The 23,800-nt window shown below is 40.3% G+C and overlaps 1 protein-coding gene across 4 annotated transcripts in view; it reads right to left on the bottom strand.

Moving 5' to 3' along the window:
- COL4A5 (collagen type IV alpha 5 chain) overlaps positions 1-23,800 on the bottom strand; it is a 138,058-nt gene that overhangs the window by 13,150 nt on the left and 101,108 nt on the right. For 2 of the 4 annotated variants that reach the window (XM_039348725.1, XM_039348724.1), the window contains 13 exons: positions 22,249-22,347; positions 21,868-21,957; positions 18,710-18,849; positions 18,399-18,525; positions 15,574-15,654; positions 12,762-12,860; positions 12,545-12,595; positions 11,143-11,328; positions 7,893-7,901; positions 5,777-5,785; positions 3,277-3,410; positions 1,701-1,773; positions 352-423 (listed from right to left, as the gene is read on the bottom strand). In XM_039348725.1, the coding sequence (XP_039204659.1) occupies positions 352-423; positions 1,701-1,773; positions 3,277-3,410; positions 5,777-5,785; positions 7,893-7,901; positions 11,143-11,328; positions 12,545-12,595; positions 12,762-12,860; positions 15,574-15,654; positions 18,399-18,525; positions 18,710-18,849; positions 21,868-21,957; positions 22,249-22,347 (1,170 nt within the window). The remainder of the gene's footprint in view (positions 1-351; positions 424-1,700; positions 1,774-3,276; positions 3,411-5,776; positions 5,786-7,892; positions 7,902-11,142; positions 11,329-12,544; positions 12,596-12,761; positions 12,861-15,573; positions 15,655-18,398; positions 18,526-18,709; positions 18,850-21,867; positions 21,958-22,248; positions 22,348-23,800) is intronic. The other 2 variants (XM_039348727.1, XM_039348726.1) reach the window with 1 other exon arrangement.

Below are 23,800 nucleotides of genomic sequence, written 5' to 3' on the forward strand. Positions count from 1 at the left end.
AAACCTTCAAATAAAAAGTGGATAGACTTAAAGATGCTCCCAGGCTGACTTTTGTTTGGCTACCTAAAATAATACGGTTCTCTTCCTGCAGCCTCTCAAAATGACATGTTAGACTCACTCAAATTCCCTGGATCCACAAGGGCAGAGTCTTGACTTGACCGGCCATCTTATTAAATCTTTCCTCCAGAACTGCTGAATCCACTCGATTCAGGTATGGCATGTGGCCATTTTTCTATGCCGTGAAACCATTTTATGTTACCTTGTTTTTTTTTTTTAAGGAAACAATGAGAATATATTTTAGAAAGCAACAATGGCATTCATTTTCTTTAATATTAATCTCAGAATTCCTACCTGGAGAGCCAAAGGGTCCAGGGTCTCCTTCAGGGCCAGTAAGTCCCATAGGTCCAGTAGGTCCCTTCATACCTGAAAAGCCAAAACCCACATAAATTAATACAAGGTAGACATCAAGAACCTCTGCTTATTGCTTGCTGTTTTATAGGCATACCGAGAGCTTCTGCAGCGAAGACAAATTCCTTGTGTAGCCGATCACACTTGGCCAATAAAGAATTCTATTCTATTCTGTCCTGTCCTGTCCTATCCTATCCTACTCTACCACATTTGCCCCAAAATAAGACCCAACCGGAAAATAAGCCCTAGCATCATTTTTCAGGATGCTCATAATATAAGCCCTATGCCCAAAATAAGCCCCAGTTAAGATCATCAACCAGATGGACACATTTAGTACAGTATTTCCCCCAAAATAAGATTTACCTGGAAAATAAGCTCTAATGCATCTTTTGGAGCAAAAATTAATGTAAGACCCGGTCTTATTTATGGGAAAATATTCTATTCTATTCTATTCTATTCTATTCTATTCTATTCTATTCTATTCTATTCTATTCTATTCTATTCTATTCCATTCCATTCTATTCCATTCTACTCTACTCTACTCTACTCTATTCTATTCCACTCCACTCTACTCTATTCTATTCTATTTATTCTATTCTATTCTACTCTACTCTATTCTATTCTACTCTACTCTACTCTATTCTACTCTACTCTATTCTATTCCATTATTCTCTTATCTATTCTCTCTCCTCTCCTCTCCTCTTCTTCTCTTCTCTTTTATTCTGTTCTGCCTCACTACTCCTTTTTGTCTAGCTCTCTGATAAGAGAAATATCATGTATGCATACATTTCTCAAATGTCATTTGTCTCACTGAGGGATGCTCAATTTATGGCCTTCATGCCCCCCCCCCAACCACCTTATTGGGGCCCACTGAGTTAACTAAGATTGTGCCAACTACATTAGGTGGGAAATCTCAGTAAAAAGGCCAAAATCTCAAGAAAAAAGGGCAAGACAGAAAGAAACGGCTTATCATTTTGACCTTCATAAAGGCATAGACCTCAAGCAAGAGGAATCTTCTTATATCTCCTCAATTACACTAGGCTGCAAGTGCAATTTTTTAAAAAAAACTAAAATTTCTGATAGTTTAAAAACTCTCTAGCTTTTGTTCTCTGAGATTTTAGGGTGGAAAGTTGGAAAGCATTCATCCTGATTATTTCCAAACATCTGGGTCTGGGTTTGCTGACATAGGGCAAGCAGGCTGAGCTTTAAAGAACAGATAAAACCATGGAGAATGTCTTCCAAAGCTGACCTCAAATATCCATCCAACACCTGGCACACATGGTTCTGAATACCTGGAAATCCTGGTACTCCTGGAACACCTGGATCTCCCTTCATCCCGTTCAGACCTGGACGTCCAGGTTCACCCTGTGTCATCACAACAATGGTTAGTATTTCCATCATCAAAGAATATCAAAGGGAAACAAAGCAAGTCAGCTGAGTGGCAAAGGAGAACTTTCCTTAATGGTCAATGGGGAATTCCTCAATGAGGAAAAAAAAGTTAGATAAGCAATATGGGTTAGCTGAGTACTCATCAGCCATCAGGGGTGCTTTGTTTGATGCTGAAGCACCACACAATATTTAACATCTGCAGAGAAATGTCATATAGATGAAGCAAGGGTCTGTACTTCGAATAGAATAGAATAGAATAGAATAGAATAGAATAGAATTGGAATAGAATAGAATAGAATAGAATAGAATAGAATTGGAATAGAATAGAATAGAATAGAATAGAATAGAATTGGAATAGAATAGAATAGAATAGAATAGAATAGAATAGAATAGAATAGAATAGAATAGAATAGAATAGAATAGAATAGAAATAGAATAGAATTGGAATAGAATAGAATAGAATAGAATAGAAATAGAATAGAATTGGAATAGAATAGAATAGAATAGAACAGAACAGAATAGAACAGATAATAAAATATACAGGAACAGAGTAGAGTAGAGTAGAGTAGGGTAGAGTAACAGAGTTGGAAGGGACCTTGGAGGTCTTCTAGTCCAACCCCCTGCTCAGGCAGGAAACCCTATACCATTTCAGACAAATGGCTGTCCAATCTCTTCTTAAAAACTTCCAATGTTGGAGCACCCACAACTTCTGGAGGGAGGTTGTTCCACTGATCCAAGAAATGCTGCTTCATGGCTGTGGTGAAGAGCCATCATCTTGCAACCAACCCAGTTGCAGTCACACTTGATGTTTATCCTTTGAAGGAATATTTTTTGATGGGCTCCATCAGAAGAGCACCTACACCTCAGCTCTAGGGGAGGGTACTCTTTGGATCTGAAGAGGCAAAGGTCCATTTAGATCCAGTGCAAAGTATATGTTGCTGCCTCATTAACAAAAACATGTGATTATATGGGTGGCTTCTTTCAGATGCCACCAAGTATAATGAAGGTGCCCACACCAGATCTGAAGCACCTCTACTGCTTCTGGTTCAAATAATGCACACTCCTAGGCTTCTGTTACTTTTCAAGCAATCCGGTGATACCCAGACAGTAGAAGACACCTGAACATCTGAACTGCGTGGTTTACAGGAATAAGGTGGGGTCGGGATTAGGGTTAGGATTAGGGGTTTTTTTAAATAACATTCTCAATATTTAGCAAACAGTCTGTATTCATGTATTTAAAAAAACTTCTAATCTGTTTTCAAAGCCAAGACATCCTACAGTTCTTTTGCTTGCTCTCTTACGACATTACCCTTCCAGATAAACAATTAACTTAACAACTAACATCCCAAGGCTTAGACAGAAATACTACCCAAGTGGGTGAGATTTGTTCTCAAGTTAAAGAGGTATGAAATCCCCCTCCCACCTCTTGCTTCCACTGTGTTAGAAACCAACTTTTGGGCCCTCCCATTTTTCACTTACCGACTGTCCAGGTGCCCCCTGATCACCCTTCAGTCCGGGCAGTCCAGGCTGACCGGGCTGGCCAGGGTTTCCTTTTTCTCCTTTCACTCCCCCAATCCCGGGTGGTCCACGAGGTCCCTCGGGCCCAGGAAGACCTTCAAGTTGCAACAGAGAATTGGTGTGTCAGTGCAACCTCAGAATCAGCTCTATCCCCGGTGTGGCCTTGGGCTAAAAGACCATGCCCTTTATGTCTGTGGGCCATTTTATGTTCAGGATCAAGTCAAGGAAGAAGTTGGGGTGGTGGTTATGGTGGTTCTGCTATATCAATTTATAATGCTTTGTGCCTTAGTTTCTGAGCATCGACTGTCCAATGTGCAATTAACCTTTTCCTTATTGTATTCAATTGACCGTTTCTTAGCCTTTGGGCTGAGATCAAGTATTCTTTCATGAGTCTTATTCTACATGGGGAATGGCTAGGGAGGAGGCCATTCCTGATTTTGAGATAGTATGGAGAGGCCATTCCTGATTTTGAGATAGTATGGAGAGGGATTGTGCTAGTACAACATTGGGGGACCCACACCATGATGGTAACATTTCCTCTTGAGATGTATTTATAGAAGCCTTGGGTTGGAAAGGAAGTTTGGGTCTTCTAAGCAGAGTTGTGTATATTCCTACAGAATTGTAGGAAACTATGGCTGGGAGCCACAGGTAGAGTTCAGAACTGCCATAAAAAGGGTTTAAGGCGGGGGTTCTACTTCACCAACCTGGTGATCTCCTGAGGCCTTGCAGAGTGTAAAGAGATGGTACAGGCAGAGGTGAGAAGGAGAACAAATATCTTTGGTGGGCATTCTCATATCATATCAATGAGTTTGTTGAGTCAACAAACTCAATAACTGGCCATCTATGGTTTCTAAGATCAGCAGACAAAAACGGGACTAACCAGCCCATGATTATTAGTGAAATGGCACCAATGAAGATAAGGAGAAAAGGCATGGGTAGGAAGGACAGTCCTTATCTTTGAGACAATCTTTCCACATTGGTTTAGTTCTTCCTCCTTTTGCTGGTCAAATCATTCATTCATTCATTCATTCATTTATTCATTCATTCATTTCAGGCATTTCAACAAATTGAAGGTGATCATTCATAGTAACAGTTTAACATGGAAAGGTCTTTGGCATCTTAAATTAAAAAATGAGATAAAGGTATATGGTGCTTTTCTTGTTTTAAGCACATTCTGCCACAGAATGGGAGAATGTAGATATTACTATATAAATACCCAATCAGAATTTGCCAACGTGATATCCTCCTGATGAATTGGAGCTGAATGAGATGGCCAGGAAATGGACAAAATTGATTTAAATGAATTAACTGGGTGCCTGTCCTGAAGATGCTGGCAATTTCTATGCTGTTTCTGCCCTACGAACATGATTTTCTTAAACCAACCAATTAGTTTAAGTGTTTTTTTAAAAAGTTTGATTGAAGAGGATGTTGATCTCATGAAATGTTTTCAACCACAGAAGTAGAAGGGATAGATAGTGTTAGATAGCATATATCAAGGGGTAATAATCTACCAAACCCAGCGTGCCTTTTAAAATTATTTTAAAATTAATACCAACTGGAAAATTGTTGAGATAACAATAACAACAACAAAAGGTCTGGTAATTGCTATACCACATGAAAAGAAACATCAAGAAAAGTATAATCACAATTCTTAAAAGGCCACAAGGTTCTGCTTAGCAACCGCCCTCTTCAGGTTGTAATTAAATGCAAAAGTTCCAGTTGAAAAAACTTTTTCCAACAGAATTAGGAAAAACAGATTAGCTATCTAGGTTCTACATTTTCAAGGGGTAACACATGAATTCTGAACCTAAACGTAGTTCAGCTGTAACAATGGTTGACAGAAACAAGCCAGATTTGTAAAGTATGGTTATATTGACAAAATAACACCTAATGTTCCCAAATTTGCATAACATGCAAGGCTAAAATGCAGGCGGACTGAATTATGGATCAATGTATTATTGTAGGAGAAGGAGTAACAGAACCTAGGGTTAGAGTTAAAAATGGGATCAGTCTAGCATCCCTACGTAGCCACAAGTGAACTAGGTCCAATCTCCTTGAATTCTGTTGATCCGTATCTAACTCCAGGTAGGTGCTGTTAGCTGAAAAGATTCCTGCGCATAGGCTATATAACAATAAATCAGTTTAATTGGAACTTCAGATGTGAGCCTCATCTTTCACACCTGACAGTTGTGTTCCCACAGGAGATGTTTTGAAGTTGACTTGTTCAATAAAGTATAGTTCAAGCTAACCATGGACTGGTTTAAATTTGGATATGAGCAAATGTATGATACAGAAAGCTTCTGATTTTTTTTTATTGCCACACAGCTCTGTGTTAATGTGGGGTAATGTTAAATCATGATTAACAGTTATATCTTATGCAACCAGGATCTAAGTGTACAGCAAAATAACATTATCAAGCAACCAATACAGTCAAACAAACTTGCCAAGTTAAGAATCTAACCTGGAGGACCTGGAAGAGCCAGAGTTCACCAAAGGCCAATGTTCGTTGTTAGGGGGAAGATATGAGATATAACAGTGCAAAACAAGATGACTAGTTAGAATTAGCATTCATGAGTTGATACTACACAGAGAAAACCCATCTCACCAGCATATTTTGTATTTATAGATTGCAAATGTGTGCATGCACATACAACCCTCCTTCCCACCACATCAAACACACATACCATGTGTTTCTAGACAAAATAATTTAGATATACAACTTATTCTGGTGATAAGGCTGCTACAACTCGTCAAAGTCAACCTTAGTTGACATTCTTCTGGTCAAGGCTCAATATCTGTTAGTTTCAGGTAAACAACAAACAACAAACATTTTCGTGATCATTTCATTGACTTGGCTGCAGAAGGAATAACCTGGTTGAAATCAACTAGCAGTGTGTCTGTTCCAGTAACCTTGAAATAGTTTTCTAAGTTCTAAAGAAGAACAAAAGCCCATTTTTTTGCATTGCCATTAAGACAAAAGGCCAGATATTTTTGGTGTAATCATCCTGAGTGGGATCAACGTAATTTTATTTATGTTAAACATGGTATGGCAGAAAATGACTAGGAACGGTCATCTGGTTTGAAGGCTAGACTGCAAAGTTTAAAAAGAAAAAAAAATCTCAGGAACTACTTTATTGCCAAAAAAATCATCAGAGGATTCCAACTCAATTCAAAGATAATGTTCCTTTTGCCCATGTTAATTAATCCTGCTAGTGACACTAATATCGATGCTATTATTAATACTATTATTAAAACAATTGAATATTATGCAAAGGTATATTTATTATGTATTTTTTTAATACTTAAAAGATAATTGCCAGTTTTTTCCGATGAAACCAATTCTGGAATAGGTTTATGCTATCCATCATGATTTGTATACTTCTCCAGAATAATGGATAAAGGCTAAAGTGACATGACGTTAATATGCACAGTTTACAGCTTGTCAGTGAAATATTCACAAAAATGTAAAGAATCCATGCAAATTTATCAGCAATAAATTAGGAAGTACGTATGCATAAGTTTCCATCTCACTTGTTTCTCTGCATTCTCGGTTGACCATTCTATATTAATGCTAAACAAAAGATTAGACTAACCGGAACTTTTTATTGCAAAACAAGAGTCCAAGTTTTGCTAAGCCTTTTCAAAATATACAAACAAAAAGTAACCAATCTTTGTTGCTTCACGAATTTCCATTTTTTTTTTTACATTTAATTAAACTGCACTTTTAATGAGCCACAGTTGATTGCTCTATTTAAATAACACTTAGGTTCAGAACTTTTCCATGACGATATTGTTTCTGAAAAGCTCTCTTAGCAAAACTTTCAATATTTCTTTTTACTCCATTTTATACAAATGTGTATGCCAAGTCAACTTTGTCCTAAGAAGTACACACACACACACACACACACACACACACTATCATTTTGTCTCATCAACATTATCTTACAAGAAAAAAAATCTAGTTGCAATTAGAAAACATACAGACTAAAACTTTCTTAGAGCTAAACACTCTGCTTTTTTTTTTTTAAACCCAGAATTGAGCCTGAATTCAATAGGGATTTACACGTAAGTAAACTGGACAAAAGTACAGATCCATTTTATTGCAGCCTCATTCAGACTGGACTCTCGCTATAAACAAACAAGAATTACAAAGGCATACAGTTAAGCGATTCCCAATGCTAATAAGTCATATTTATAGCTTATGTTATGGCAAAGGTGATCATGCCCAGAACATCACATTGATTCTACCCAAAATGAGGTGTTTATAAATGATAAATAAACACGCTTCATTTTCAGTTGGGCCACACAATCCTTGCAATTTGTGGGGTAAATAAATCCCACATTTTTTTAAAAAAAAATAACATAAAAAAGTGTAGACATTGAAAGACTTTTGTACAAATTTAGACCATCATCTTTTCATTTAAATTTTAATGCTATTTTTCAGTCAAACTTCTGCCTTTGCCTCATTCTACGTACAAGATAGATTGATGACTTGGCATACTCATTCTGGAGAAGAAACCATCAGACGTGCATTTAATTTCATGCAAAAGGTATTACGCTAGAGTTAATGTGCTAACCTGTGGCACCTGGAAGGAGGTGATCAAAAGTTCACCAAGGCCATCATTACAAAGAAAAATATCAATATAGTTAGGCACATAAACAAACCAATACGTTTTCACAGCAATCCATCTACGATTCTTTGTTTTTAATTCCACGTGGACACCAAACTGTCATCATGATCAAAAATTATTAGTATTATTATTATTTTTACAGTGAATGTCTCAGCCCCAAGGAAAAAAAAATTGTTGAGGCTGTTCAAGGGACGCTGTTTGGAATAAATGCAAGTTATTACAGGGGGGATCCTCAACTTACAACCATTAATTTGATGACTGTTCAAAGTTACAAGGAGATTTGAAAAAGATGACTTACAACTTGATCCTCGCACTTAAGAGAGTCACAGGATCAAAATTTGGGTGCTTGGCAACCAGCATGTTTTTACGCTGGTCATGTGATCACCATCTGCCATCTTTCCATCCAGCTTCCAACACGTAAAGTCAATGAAGGAAGCTGGATTCTCTTAATGACCACATGATTCATTTAACTGAAGTGATTTGTGATAAAAAAGGCAATAAAATTGGGGACAACTGACTTAACAAGAACTTCTGATTCCAGAAGTTGTGGTTGTAACTTGAGAACTACCTGTCTATCAAAAGCATCTCCGTGTTAGGAGTAGCTTCAAGAAGTCAGTCAAAAGTGCGACCCTTCTGCCAATTATTGACGATCGCTGTCAACAAAATAGATTGTTCTATGTATCTAGTTCTCTTTCTTCATGGTTTGCAACTGCTTTCTTCTTGTCCAATCGTTGCTGAGTTACATTCCAGGGGTTGATTCCACCAACAACGGGCCAATTGCATTTCCTTTTACTCATAACAACAGTTTGGTCTTCACCCACTGGCAGATGTACGGTAGCATGAGATGAACGGCTACATTCTACATGCATTGAAAACAAAGATGATAGAAACAATGCCACCGGGCCATTACTACCACTTCCCCTTAGTCACAGTCTAAAGTGACAGGGTCTTCATCAAATTTAGTCTTCTCCCAATCCTCTTACAACATGAAGGGTCTTCAAACTTGGCCCTTTTATGACTTGTGGACTTCAACTCCCAGAATTCCTGGCTGAGGAATTCTGGGAGCTAAAGTCCACAAATCATAAAAGGGCCAAGTTTGAAGACCCATGTCCTACATGAAGGGAATGTGTGTGTGTTGATGCTGCCTTCTTCAAAGGTGAATCAAATTCTTCTGCAGTCATGTGGAACTACCCAACAATGGAGCTGTTCTTCAGACGCCTTGCATTTACTTCAAAGGCGTTGATGAGAAGACCTAGAGATGTGTTCTACTGCCTTCCTTGTCACCTAGTAGATACCAGGTTGAATGTTTGTCTGAATACTTATCCTGGGCGATTGAATGTTTAACATCTAACTTATGTTTATAGCCAGTTAATGAGTTGTTATCATCAACTTCATCACTGCTGTATAATTACGATATTCTTATATTCGACTTGTATGCCATCTTCAGGTTTTTGTGCTGGAAATATATTTCCGGGGATAAACAGATCTTAAAGAACTTGTGTACATGAAAGTCAGAATGCACAGCCTTTCTCTTATGTAACATACAAAGAGAATTTTATCTGAAGTTGGGGAAGTTATGTTAATATTTAACCAAGGTCAGTTAGAAGCCAACAGGAACTCTAAAGGCTAAAGTCTAGATTGGAGTAAAGCAATGGCAAATCACTTCCTTATATCTGCCAAAAAACCTCCATGGACATACCCATCAAGACATCAAGCTTGACTTAAAGCAGTGGCCATCAACCTTTTGGGTACCAGGGACCGGTTCCGTGGAATGAGTTTTTTCAATGGACCAAAGAGGGGGAGGGGCTGGTTTCGTGTGCTGCTTACATCCTACAGATGGGGCTTTCCTTGTTTGTGTGGCCCAGTTTCTGACATAACATGGCCTGGTGTGGGTTGGGGACCCCTGACTTAAAGGACAGTTTATTTTAAGGTGTTAGACTTAAAGGACAGCTTATTTTAAGGTGTTAGTATTGTTTTTTTTTTGTTAGCCACCCTGAGTGACACCAATTGGCAAATTGATAGAATATAAATCCCACAAATAACTTATTAAAACATTATTTAATGTATATGTACTAGGAAGAGACAAGATTTCCTAACGATGCCCAATCTGTTATGTTCTTTAGAACTCACTCTATCATTTTAGTTTTTTGAGATGTCATAACATTTTGCCCAGGTTGAGCTACAAATAAAATGCATCGTCTATGGTCATAAAGTGTCATCACTAATTGAGTCTTACCAACTGTCAGAAAGTGTACAAAAACTGTCAATTACAGCAGGGGTCTCCAGATTTGGCAACTTTAAGGCCTGTCTACTTCAATTCCCAGAATTCCTCAGCCATCCATGGAATTCTGAGAATTGAAATCCACAAGTCTTAAAGTTGCCAAGTTTGGAGTTCCCTGAATTAAAGGTCAGTCTAAATAACCCTGAATTATCTACAATGGCTATTCTAATAACTCAGTTGTCTTATTCCACAAATTCCAAAATAGGACTGTTGGACATATAACAGTAGCACACAAGTTATATCACTTTCTCTAAACTTGCCAAAAATCGGTCCCATACGTCAGGCAGATTTGATCAGATACCAGTAACGGCCCGGTGGCATTTATTTAACATTATCACTTATACACAGGAACCACAAACAAACAAGATGGACAGGGTGATAGAATGAAGATGAGACGGGATGCACCTGCTGGAATGGAGGATACGATGGAGCAAGAACGAGCATTAATGATGAGCATAACCCAAACAAGGAGGAATAAATGATGAATACTGAACATGCTGTGCTGCTAACATGAATTTGATTTCCAATGGTCCTACGAGCAGTGAGAATTATCATTCGGTGCACAAGATGGATTTCCTGATCAGGTGGCATCATGGTACACGCAGCCTGGGCAGATGCTATTAAGGCTGATTGGGTGCTTGGCTTGATGGGTGCTGTGATGACATGCAGAGCCCATGTAAAAATTGGCAAAGTTTTGCTGGCAGATTATCAGCAGATTCTATTTTTGTCTCTTGACTCTTGACAGTGCTTGTCTTTTTCAGGATAACTCAACGATGCCGCAAAGGCACTTTATATACGAAATGTCTGGCCAGATCATCAAAAGCATGAGCCTGGAATGAGCTGATCAAAACGATAGAATGACAAGCCAATAACCTTCCAGCAAAATATTCAGCGTATAGACCGTCCTTTTCTTACCTGGCCGTCCTGGTATGCCTGGAGGTCCAGGGTTACCCTTGGGTCCTTCTGATGCTCGCCCAGGAAGTCCTGGGGGACCTTCTAAGCCCTGGTTGCCAGGATACCCCTTGGCGCCCATTTCTCCTTTTAAACCAGGGGGTCCCGGAGGCCCTGGGGGTCCAGAGAAGCCCGAATCTCCCTTTTGACCTATTTGTTAAAACAAAGAAGGAGAGAGGGGTGTAAATGGATCAGCATTCCACAACGGTCTTTAAATTGCTGATGAAGTAAAAGAGAAATGGGAGAGACCACCAGACTATTTGATGATGCAGGCTGAGAAACTGGTACCCAATATTTTCTGATATATCCCTCCCAGTAGCTCCCACCTGTCAGCATTCTCAAAAAGACCGGGAACACCCAAAACCCATCCTTCAAGTTTGCTGCTCCCATTATTTTCACTTTACTTTATATATGAAGAGTTTTTTATATTTGTGGTTCATGATTTAAGACGGGTAGTGAAGCAACTTTACAGCACAGGGGATGTGAATCAAAAGTAAAGGATTTATTCATTAGATCAGGGGTAGTCAACCTTGGCTCTTTTATGACTCGTGGACTTCAACTCCCAGGAAGTTGAAGTCCACGAGTCATAAAAGAGCCAAGGTTGACTACCCCTGCATTAGATTGTGAAGCAAAATTTCCTAGGTGGCTAGATGCAAATTTTTTGTGCATCCCGGCATTTCAGTTTTAACAGAATAACAGAATGGCAGAATTGGAAGGGGCCTTGGAGGTCCTGGCTCAGGAATTCTGGGAGTTGAAGTCCATGAGTCATAAAAGAGCCAAGGTTGACTACCCCTGCATTAGATTGTGAAGCAAAATTTCCTAGGTGGCTAGATGCAAATTTTTTGTGCATCCCGGCATTTCAGTTTTAACAGAATAACAGAATGGCAGAATTGGAAGGGGCCTTGGAGGTCTTCTAGTCCAACCCCCTGCTCAAACAGAAAACTATAACATTTCGAACAAATGGCTGTCCAAACTCTTCTTAAAAGCCTCTACTGATGGAGCACCCACAACTTCTGGAGGCACGTTTTACATTACCCTCAGTCTGGATGGACCTTCCCAAAGTTTTTGGGCATATATCTCCTAAGGTTTGCAGCCAACATGATTTTTAATCAGGCATCCTGAGATTTGCAATATTAAGAGATCTGAGCATTCTGAGATTTTCAGAATTTGCAACGCTTGCCCTCTCATATCCAAATGTCAATTGCATTTCTGTCTCCAAAATGAAGCAACCTGACCATCCCGATGATGATCCAGCCATTTTAAGTCGGATAGAAAAAACTTTTTTCTCTCACTTGGTACCAAATTAGGAGATCTATTATGAAACAATGAACTTTCTTTTTCATTAAGAAATAAAATTAATCTTTGCCTGTGAGTCCTTGGAGGCCTGGAGGTCCGGGAAGTCCAAATCCTGGTTGACCTGAAAGAACACAACCACAATGGCCAAATTAACCATGCGATTTCGTGTTATGGATCTCTGAATGCAATCTTTGTTAAAAGACATCAACCCTTCAACCGATGGATTCATCACCATGATGCAAAAGGAAAAGGAAAGCATCAAACCTAAAAAAAGGAGACTCACTCACCTGGTTCACCTTTCTGCCCTGCTGGTCCAGGGATGCCATCTTGTCCAGGTTGTCCTTTTTCCCCCAGAAGGCCTGGAGAGCCAGGGCGACCAAATTCACCTAAGGAAGAGAAGAATTGCCAACAATGATTTCTCTTGATGTTTTAGAAAAGTAATGCAAGGATCTGCCTATTGTAAATACTAACACTTCTAATGCAATTCATATTGCAGACAAAACCAATCCCTTGTGTTTCTACAGACTTGATTTAGGACTGGAATTGTTCACTTATCACAGAGATGACCCCTTCAGCTGCTCTTTCTTAAACATTTTAGGAAAGGAGAAATTGAGAAATTTCACATAAGGGTAGATGTACAGCTAGCCACAATTATGTACAATGATGAAATGTGGTTTTTCCCCATTTGCTCTTACTGCTATCCTTTATGTGGATACTAATGAAGATGTAGATTAGTTATCAACCCTACGCTACATCCCTGATCTTCTCCACAAACAGTAAGGACCACAAAGCATTCAAAAACTCAATGCAAGTCCAGGTTTATACTAAGCAAGCTAATGCTGTTCTCTGCAAACTAGGATCTCTAATCTAGAGAATATGTTGCAAACCTAAAGACAACGTAACTTAACCTAACCTACTCAAACCCAACCCAACCTAACCCAATCCAAAGACTATCTAACCAACCTTACCTAACCTAGCTTAACCCAAACCAACCCAGAAAACATAAAGAAAACGTAAAACGTAAAAAACGTACCTACCCAACCTAACTTAACCTATCCTAACCTAACCCAACCCAAAGACTATATAACCAACCTTATCTAACCTAACTTAACCTAACTCAACCCAACCTAACCCAAAGACTACCTAACCAACCTAACTCAACCTAACTCAATCTAGCAAATGTAAAGACTACTATCCAACCTAACTTAACCTATCCTAACCTAACCAACCCAGCTCAACCCAACCTGACTACCTAACCAACCTTACTAACCTAACCTAACTCAACCCAACCCAACCCAATGTAGCAAATGTAAAGACTACCTACCCAACCTAACCTAACTAATCCTAACCTAACCCAACCCAACCTAACAAATCAAAAGACTACCTACCCTAACCCAACCCAGCATAACCTAATCTAACCTAACCTAGCAAACCTAAAGAGTATTTAATGTATCAAATCTGAAAATTATTGTTTACTTCCCACAACATTTGTAAGTTCACCCCGAGTCACCTCTAGACGAGATGGGGGGCACACAAATCTAACAAATAAACAAACTAGTAAATGCATGTAATAAATGTACCAAGGGGAATGGTGATGAGATTTTTTTTCTCAATTTTGTTTTAATTTACTTAACATTTTGCTTTTACTTTTCTTTAGTATCCATTTTCTTAAAATTTGGAAACTTTTTACTTTTCAAAAAACTTCTTGAATAAAAATCCATTTAAAACAAATCCCCATGTTCTCCAAGGTTGTTATAAATGAATGGGAAGCTTATAATTGAAAGGTTAGGGCATATAATCATGTACATAGTGGTCCTAGTGATTATTGGCACATGACTGCCATACCATCAAATCTTGGACAGCACTAAAAACATCTATGTGTTGGCAAAATTTCCACCTGTCAATTGCAAAAATCCAAATTGTTTGGATCCCACACATATACTGTGATGATAAATAAGACATCTCAGAATCTTGGGAGGAACGTGATGCATATAAAGGCCAACACCAGCTAAAAAATTGGTAGCTGTGACTTCACATTGTCGGGTGGAAATTACAATAAATAAAGAAATAGCCACACCCTGGTAGCTCCAGAGAGGAAAGGAGAACAAGGTAATCCTAACTGGTGTCAGATTGTAACTTCTCAAAACATTGAGCTCATAGAAACAAAACTAGTGGTTTGTTTTTTTTTTAATTTTCGAACAATGCAATGTGTGGATCCAGTCACTGTATCCTACTCAACAAATCACAATCAAGGAAACCGTGGCACGACATGTGTTCTGGATCACATTTGGCATTTATTGGGTTAAGTGCTGTCTCCTTAAGAGATGGCTTGTGGGTAATGTAGTTTAGCTAGTCTGCAATCCCATGTTATCAGATCTGTGGGAGGTGTTTCTAAAGTTCATCACAGGGTATCCTGGCCACGAGCCAGGTTGGAATGTTCTTTGTCTGAGAGAAGCATGGAGCCATTCAGATGTCTCAGTTGGCTCCACTCCAAGTTACAAGCTGGTATGGAGGAAGCATTATTTTCTCACCTATGAGAATGAACAGATGTATGGTATCCAGAAGCAACAACCATACAAATGCAAGTATCTCTGAATAAAGTGTATCCGTTTTGGAATCATTTTTATTGAGTTTATCTGTCTGACTTGGACTTACAAAGCAACTTAACTCTGGGTCAGAACAGTGAGAAAATAATGCTTCCTCCATACCAGCTTGTAACTCAGAACAACATGTAAGGGGGAATTACGATGTGTAAGTGATGCTTTCTGGCTTAACATGAGGCTCAAGTGGCCACTGTGGATGGATATTTCAGATATCCACTGCAGGATGGTGCCTGATTGATTGCATGGGGCCTGAGAGGGAGAGCATAAAGAATTATTTTTCAATCCATACTAGATCGAAGAAAGGAATGGCAAGGAGTCAGATTCAAACAGTGTTGTCCCCTGACCCTCATTTCACTTGGAAAAAATGACAGGTGTGACCAAAACCTTCTTCTAACCCTGTAATATACTTCAATAGTTCAAAGGCTTTTAAGATAGTTCAAGACAAGCAAATCAACCAGGCAAACTTTTTACCTCTTTGATATTTTTCACCACCTACCTGGAAGTCCAGGTGGCCCTGGATCACCTGGGCTTCCTGGAGATCCATCAAAACCTTTTGGTCCTGCAACGCCTGGTTTCCCTGTGAAAACAAAACCATAATTTTGAAAGAAGCACTACACAACTTCAGTAGGCATCAACATCCTTGAACCGGAAAGAAATACTGATAGAAGACAACATTTGTAGCTCAATGTTGAATTACGGGGTTCGTTGGTGCTGTCTGAAGTTGAATAGAATAGAATAGAATAGAATAGAATAGAATAGAATAGAATAGAATAGAATAGAATAGAATAGAATAGAATAGAATAGAATGGCCCTTGGAGGTCTTCTAGTCCAGCCCCCTGCTCAAGCAAGAGAACCTATAGTCCTATACCATCCCAGACAAGTGGCTGTCTAGTTTCTTCTTAAAAATCTCCAGTGATGGGGTGCCCACAATTTTTAGAGGCAAGTTGTCCTCACTGTTAGGAAGTTTCTCCTTAATTCCAGGTTGCTTCTCTCTTTGATAAGTTTCCAACCATTATTTCTCGTCCTTCCCTCTGGTGCTCTGGTGAACAATGTGACCCCCTCTTTCTTGTGGCAGCCCCTCAGATACTGGAACACTGTTATCACGTCTCCCCTATTTCTTCTTTTCTTTAGACTAGCTAGCCAAACCCAAGTCCTGCAGCCGTTCTTCATATGTTTTAGTCTCCAGGCCTTTGATCATTTTAGTTGCTCTTTTCTGAATTTCTTTTCCCAAAATCTCAACATCTTTTTTATGATATGGTGACCAAAATTAGCTGCAGTAGTCCAGGTGTGGTCTTACTAGGGTTTTATAAAGCGGTAGTAGTACTTCGTGTGATCTTGATTCTATGACTCTGTTTATGTGACCCAGGATTGTATTAGCCTTTTTGGCTGCTGCTGCATACTGCTGGCTTATAGTCAAGCGCTTGTCCACTAGGACTCCAAGGTCCCTCTCACAGTTACTGTTTTTAAGCCAGGTCTCACCCAATTAGATTTTTTGATTTTTCCTGCCTAAACGTGAAACTTTGTTTTTCTCCACACTGAAACTCATTTTGTTGGATAGGGCTCATTGTTCAAGTTTGTCTAGATCTTTTTGGATCCTGACTTTGTCTTCTGGGATGTTGAATACTCCTGTCAGTTTGGTGTCATCTGCAAATTTGATGAGTTCCCCTTTAATTCCCTAATCTAAGTCATTTATGAAGTTGGTTGTTTTCTTGCTGATCTTTCGTTAGCAAACTGGGTACCATCATCACTGATCACTGATGATGTTACCTAGTTTGGTAATGAAGCATCTGCAAGAAAGCAACCAACTTCAGGGAGCATCAAGGACCCCAAAGATGGAAATCCTAAAAATGAAATAGAATCTTCTGTGATTAGAAACAAAGAAAAAAGTAGGCCTAGATAAAACACCGGTGCCAATTCTCAGTTTAGAGCAGGGGTGTCAAAATGCCGGCCCGCAGGCCGGATGCGTCATCGCAAAACCGCGCCCACCCCATTGCCGGCAATGGCAAAAAAAGTTCCAATACGTAGCGCGACGTCATGTAATGTTGCGAGTTTGATATGTCTGGTTTAGGGCATTTGCTAAATAAAACAGATTTTAGTTATCAAGCCAAATGAAGATGGACTATACAGGAACCTCTGTCTTAAAATATAGAAGCCCCTGGCTTCCTTCCTTGCAGTGTTTCTCAACCTTGGCAACTTTATGATGTGTGGACTTCACCTCCCAGAATTCTCCAGCTAGCAAGAAGTCCACACATCGTAAAGTTGCCAAGGTTGAGAAACACTGCAAGTAATCCTTTTGATTCCTAGGCAATCTCCATCACAGCTGGCCATGACGCAATTTGAAAAATATTAATAGGTTTTTTGGTTCTTTTTCCTTCCTTCCTTGCCTTTGTTGGAACACAAAACCCTTGGAAATTGGCCTTTCTGGCTATAAAATTCCACAAACTACTCCAAAAGGCTTTTGAAGTTGAGAGTGAGAAAGAAACGAAGCCTTTGTTTTCAAGAAACAGGTAAAATTTTAGAGAAAGAAAACTAGCAGAGGGTATACTTTTTCAGCTCAGTAACTGGATTGTTGAGCAAAACTAGAAGATGGAAGATGGGGCAATTGACACACTAAGGAAAGAAATAGAGGTAGTCCTTGACCTACGGTCCCAATTAAGCCTAACATTTCTGTTGTTAAACAAGACAGCTGTTAAGTGAATTTTGCCCCATTTGCCACAGTTGTTAAGCGAAACACTGCAGTTTGTTGTTGTTAGATGCAAAGTCGTGTGTGACCCCTCGCGACCCCATGGACAATGTTCCTTCAGGCCTTCCTGTCCTCTACCATCTTCTGGAGTCCCTTTAAGCTCACGCCTATTGCTTCAGTGACTCCATCCAGCCACCTCGTTCTCTGTTGTCCCTTCTTCTATTGCCCTCCATCTTTTCCAGCATTAGGCTCATCTCCAGTGAGTCCTTCCTTCTCATTAGGTGGCCGAAGTACTTGAGTTTCAACTTCAAGATCTGGCCTTCTAAAGAGCAGTCAGGGTTGGTCTCTTCTAGGACTGACCGGTTTGAACGCCTTGCAGTCCAGGGGACTCGCAGGAGTCTTCTCCAGCACCAGAGTTCAAAGGCTTCAATTCTTTGGCGCTCAGCCTTTCTTACGGTCCAACTTTCAACTGGGAAAACCATGACCTTGCTGTAGGAGCCTAGCATATCTGGAGGACTCGAGACGGATAGAAACCCTCACAAAGAACATAAGCTCTGGAAGACTTACCCGTTTCAGAAACAAAAGGAGAACACCGCAGAAGAAAAGAGAAGAAAAATGAACCAGGTTAAATCAATTACCTGGGGATCCAGGAAGGCCAGGTTCACCTTTTGCTCCTGGCCTGCCTGTCGAGCCAGGCAACCCCGGATTTCCAAAGGACCCTTTAGTGCCTGGAGGACCAGAGTAACCAGGCAGTCCGCTTTCACCCTGGGGAAAAAAAAAATGGAAAATCTAGAAGCTGAAGAAGCTTCTTGGGTGAGAAGCACAACATTTTCAAGGAAGTCCAGTTGCCTTTCAGAAAAGCACCTTTGGGATGTCTTGAGAGTAGCACAGGGCCACCCAGGCTTATGAAAAGGTGCTTTACTTCTGAAAAGAAGGCTGGGCAACCTACCTTGGGGCCAGGAGGACCTGGAATACCGATGCCTGAAATACCGGGATCACCCTTGTCTCCCTTCGGTCCAGGTGATCCAGGAGAACCAGCCTGACCAGGACGCCCTGGGATACCTTGTGAACCTTTTGAGCCAGTGGGACCTGTCCAAAACAGTGAAAAAACAGCAGATCATAGCAGCTCTGAGACAGTGTATATAACCATTGTGGATCAAGGATCACTCTTGACAAGTGGAGTGGCAAGGCAAGGGATTAGAATAGAATAGAGCTGGAAGGGACCTTGGTGGTCTTCTAGTCCAGCCCCCTGCTCAAGCAGGAGAACCTATACCATTCCAGACAAATGACTGTCTAGTTCAGTGATGGTGAACCTTTGAGAGACTGAGTGCCCAACTTCAGCCCAAAACCCGCTTATGTATTGCTAGGTACATATCTATAAATCCTAATCCTGTTTTGAGCTTTATTAATTTACAATTATCATAGTCCAATTTAACCTTAGATAAATGTATTATCACTTTGGGTATCCCTTTTAAAATACTCATCCAGATATATTCTAATTCATAATCTCATAAACCATTGATTTTATCACAGATCTCTCTTATTACTTCAAATAGCATTTAAATCTCATTCAAATAATTATCATATCTAAAAAAAGAACACACCTATTATTACACAAAACATCATCTTATTAATTTAACACAATTAGTTGTTAAAGCTATCTGAATTTCTAAAAGCTTCTTTCATATTCTTATTCTCATTCCATTATTAAATAATTTTCATACAAATAAACATATTATTCAAGAAAATACATTCTTACTCTGTTTAACATATATATTCTAATAATCACAAATTTTCAACTCTAAATCTTAATCCTTAAATCAGTCCATATTTCTCAAAACCTTTTTAATCCATTACATACAATTTTAAATTTCTCTTTTTAGTCTTATTCTGGCTTTCTTCCTACGCCAAGAAGGCTTCCATAACAAAGCCTCTATTTCAGCAAATAGATCTCCCATTATTGCTTCTAATATCGTTTGGGTCAGTAAAAGACCTCCCATCCTCTGTTTTTGATACCTGGTTCCTATCTGCTGGATTAAACACTCAATCATGTCCAATTTTATAATTAATAATTGATTATCAAGGTTGTCATAATTCTCCAACAGTTGTAATTTCAAATCCATTTCTGTTAGTTTAGCAATTGTAGATAATTTAGTTACAATCATTTTTTGGTCATCCAAAGTCTCCATAGGTTGTATGTAAATTAATTCTTCTTCTGTTGTTTTTTGTCTAGTTTCTTCTTAAAAACCTTCAGTGATGGGGTGCCCACGATTTCTAGAGGCAAGCTGTTCCACTGGTTGATTGTCCTCACTGTCAGGAAGTTTCTCCTTAATTCTAGGTTGCTTCTCTCTTTGGTCAGTTTCAAACCATGGTTTCTCGTCTTTGTCTCTGGTGCCTTGGTGAACAACCTGGCCCCCTCTGCCCTGTGGCAGCCCCTCAGATACTGGAACACTGCTATCATGTCTCCCCTATTTCTTCTTTTCTTTAGACTAGCCAAACCCAAGTCCTGCAGCCGTTCTTTGTGTGTTTTAGTCTCCAGGCCTTGGATGTAGAAGAACCAAACCCAGACGGATTGAATTAGATGGGATACCAAGCATGCAAGAGAAATCTGGAGTTTCTGCATTACAGAATCTCATGGCTTTCACAAAATATAGAAACTGGAGTGGCTAATGTTTGAAATACTTGATGCTTGTTTTCAATCTAGATGGCATAAGAATTTAAGGAGAAGTTTCAAGGATTAGATCACAGATCCCTATCCCAATCCAACATCCTGGATTCCTAGCGGTATCTGGGAAGAGAGACATCACCATGTTGGCTCCCTACAGCATGTACGCTGCTTCTAATTCAGGGTTCCATAAAAGCTAACTTGACTGATAACTACTGGTTAGATGGACTCTCCATAAATTTCTCACATCCCTGTTGAAAGCCATCTAAGCTCCTATCTATGTCCATCCCATGAAGAGGCAATTGAGCAGCAATAGCACTTAGACTTACTGTATATACCACTTCACAATGATTTACAGGCCTCTCTAAGCAGTTTACAGAGTCAGCATATTGCCTTTAACAATCTGGTTCCTCACTTTACCGACCTCGGAAGGATGGAAAGCTGAGTCAACCTTGAGCCGGTCAGGATCAAACTGCTGGCAGTGGGCAGAATTAGTCAGCAATACTGCATTCGGATCACTGCGCCACCACGGCTCTTCAATTTACATTGTCGAAATTCAGTTTTTGACAGCCAATGTTCTAAAGCAGCTTTTTCCAATCTTTTGCATGATCCAGAAGTGTGAGTCTTCAACTTCCTGGTATAGTATTATTGAATTGAGGCCCAACACATCTGGAGAGCATTGAGTTATGGACTGTTTTATTCTGAAGCATCCCCTTTTTACGATACAAACCTATATTTCTTCTCAGGCACAAAGGATCAGGAACATATGTTCAGAAAGATTTATTGTTCAAGCCTACACACAAGAATCCAGTCAACTAAAGTTCAAATATGAATTGGTGCCAGATAAGGGCCAATGGAATTCAAGGAAGGGGGCTGGACTTGGCTCATTTGTGGCAACTTTAGGAATCTAAGCTGATGACACATTTAACTCCGCCATCCCCCCCAGCTCTGCTTGCTCTTCTCCTACATCTTTCCAGCCAAGGAATAAAAGACTGAACCAAAATGTTTCCAATTACCAAGAGAATCTTTAATTCAATGAATGCTTGGAAGGAGTCGGGAATGCTTCTGAAATCCCTACTCTTAGGAATCTAAGCTGATGACACATTTAACTCCGCCATCCCCCCCAGCTCTGCTTGCTCTTCTCCTACATCTTTCCAGCCAAGGAATAAAAGACTGAACCAAAATGTTTCCAATTACCAAGACAATCTTTAATTCAATGAATGCTTGGAAGGAGTCGGGATTGCTTCTGAAATCCCTACCCTTAGGAATCTAAGCTGATGACACATTTAACTCCGCCCTCCCCCCCCCAGCTCTGCTTGCTCTTCTCCTACATCTTTCCAGCCAAGGAATAAAAGACTGAACCGAAATGTTTCCAATTACCAAGACAATCTTTAATTCAATGAATGCTTGGAAGGAGTCGGGAATGCTTCTGAAATCCCTACCTGGCAGGCCCATCTCGCCGTTGGCACCTTTAAGTCCTGGAGGCCCAGATGGTCCAGGGGGACCTGGAATCCCAGTGTCTCCTTTGGGACCTATTAAAAACAGAATTATTGTTACTTTTTTTGATGCTGGATGGATTTCCATGCTGTAGACATGTAAGCAATAAGCAAACGTTCACAAGCTGTAATGGGCAAGTTCATCCATTGTCCTTTGTCAAAACTGGAGAAGCCATGTAACGACTCAGTACAACATGCAGATCTGATGACTGCCATTAGTAGGAGTTTGGGTTTTGTGCAGAGCTGGATGGATGGAAAGCTGAGCTATTGTTTCAACACTGAAATAACATGTCCATTCAGAAAAGCAAGGAGTTGGTTGTCGCTCACCTGGCAATCCAGCTGCACCTGGCTGTCCAACTGATCCAGCGGGCCCTGGGTCACCTGGGAGGCCTACATAACCCTTCTGACCGGTCAGACCAAGGTTACCTTCAAGGAAACAAAAGATTGAATGAGTAGTCTTCATACTTAGGTATGACTTAGCTCAGGGGTAGGCCACCTTGGCTCTTTTATGATGTGTGAACTTCAACTCCCAGAATTCCTGAGCCAGCCATGCTGAGGGGAAAGGGAGAGGTTTCCAAGCTGATCCAGGCTGGCTTAGGAATTCTGGGAATTGAAGTCCATGCATGCTGGCTGAGGGATTCTGGGAACTGAAGTCCACACATCTTCAAGATGCCAAGATTGAGAAACAGTGTCCTAGACCAGGGGTAGGCAACCTTGGCTCTTTTATGACGCATGGACTTCAACTCCCAGAAATCCTGAGCTAGCCATGCTGAGGGGAAAGGGAGAGGTTTCTAAGCTGAGCCATGCTGGTGCAGGAATTCTGGAAGTTGAAGTCCACGAGTCATAAAAGAGCCAAGGTTGCCTACCCCTGACTTAGCCAGACAAAGAAATGCAGCAAAGAATAGATGTTGCTGAGTTCCAATATCTTCCTACTGATACTGATAACTATAGTATTTAGCATCTGATGGTGCCTAGTTGGACAATATTCCACCCAAACATTCCCCAATCAGGGTTTGATCGTTGTTGCATTATTGTGAATTGTTTATCTCCAAACTGAATGCAATATCCACTGGACAGCACACAAAAGTAACCATAAGGGAGATATTAGTGACATAGTTCCTTTTAACAATACATTTTGACTGATTTGCCTTTATATTTAATTTCACATTTGTATTTTATTTTCTATTTTGTTCCATCTGACTTGAACACAAACGGTGGTGAAAAGGATGTAGTTCTTCTGGACTTCTCTGGAATAAACCAGGTTTTGTTCATTGTAGGAATATCCCAGTGAGATACAGATCCATATTCAATTATTTGCTTCTCATCTTCCAGATTCTTGGAAATATGAGTGATGAACATGGTCTAGCCATCTCTATCACTTTTTCCAAGAGCAAATGTTCTTAGTGCTTTTAAGACAGGGGTGTCAAACTCAATTTCATTGAGGGCCGCATCAGCATTGTGGTTGCCCTCGGGGGGCTGGGTGGGTGTGGCCTACTGGGGGGGCATGGCCAGCTCTACATCATTCACGTCAAGGGTGCCTGTGGGGGCCTGGGCAGGAGTGGGACAGATCTGAGGGTCTCTGGCAGAAGGGGGTGGGACCGGGGCAAGCATCAAGGCATGGTGCATTTCTTCATTCCTCACAAAGGGTGACACCTCCCCAGCATGAACCCAGGTGGGCGGGGCCGAGACAGCAGGGGCTGGTTCCTCGCTGTTTCCAGACGGCCTTATGGAGCTAAGACTGAATGCGTTTCAGCACAGATGGCCACCACAAAATTGTACATTGGCTCCCGGTTGGCCTGGGCCAGGGCCAAGGCAGCGGGGGCCATTCCTTCACAGTTTCCAGGATGGTTTCACGGGCCACGTGAAACCACTTCACGGG

The sequence above is a fragment of the Crotalus tigris genome, unplaced genomic scaffold (assembly GCF_016545835.1).
Source record: "Crotalus tigris isolate CLP2741 ecotype Arizona unplaced genomic scaffold, ASM1654583v1 scf7180000018172.2679963, whole genome shotgun sequence".
NCBI lineage: Eukaryota > Metazoa > Chordata > Lepidosauria > Squamata > Viperidae > Crotalus > Crotalus tigris.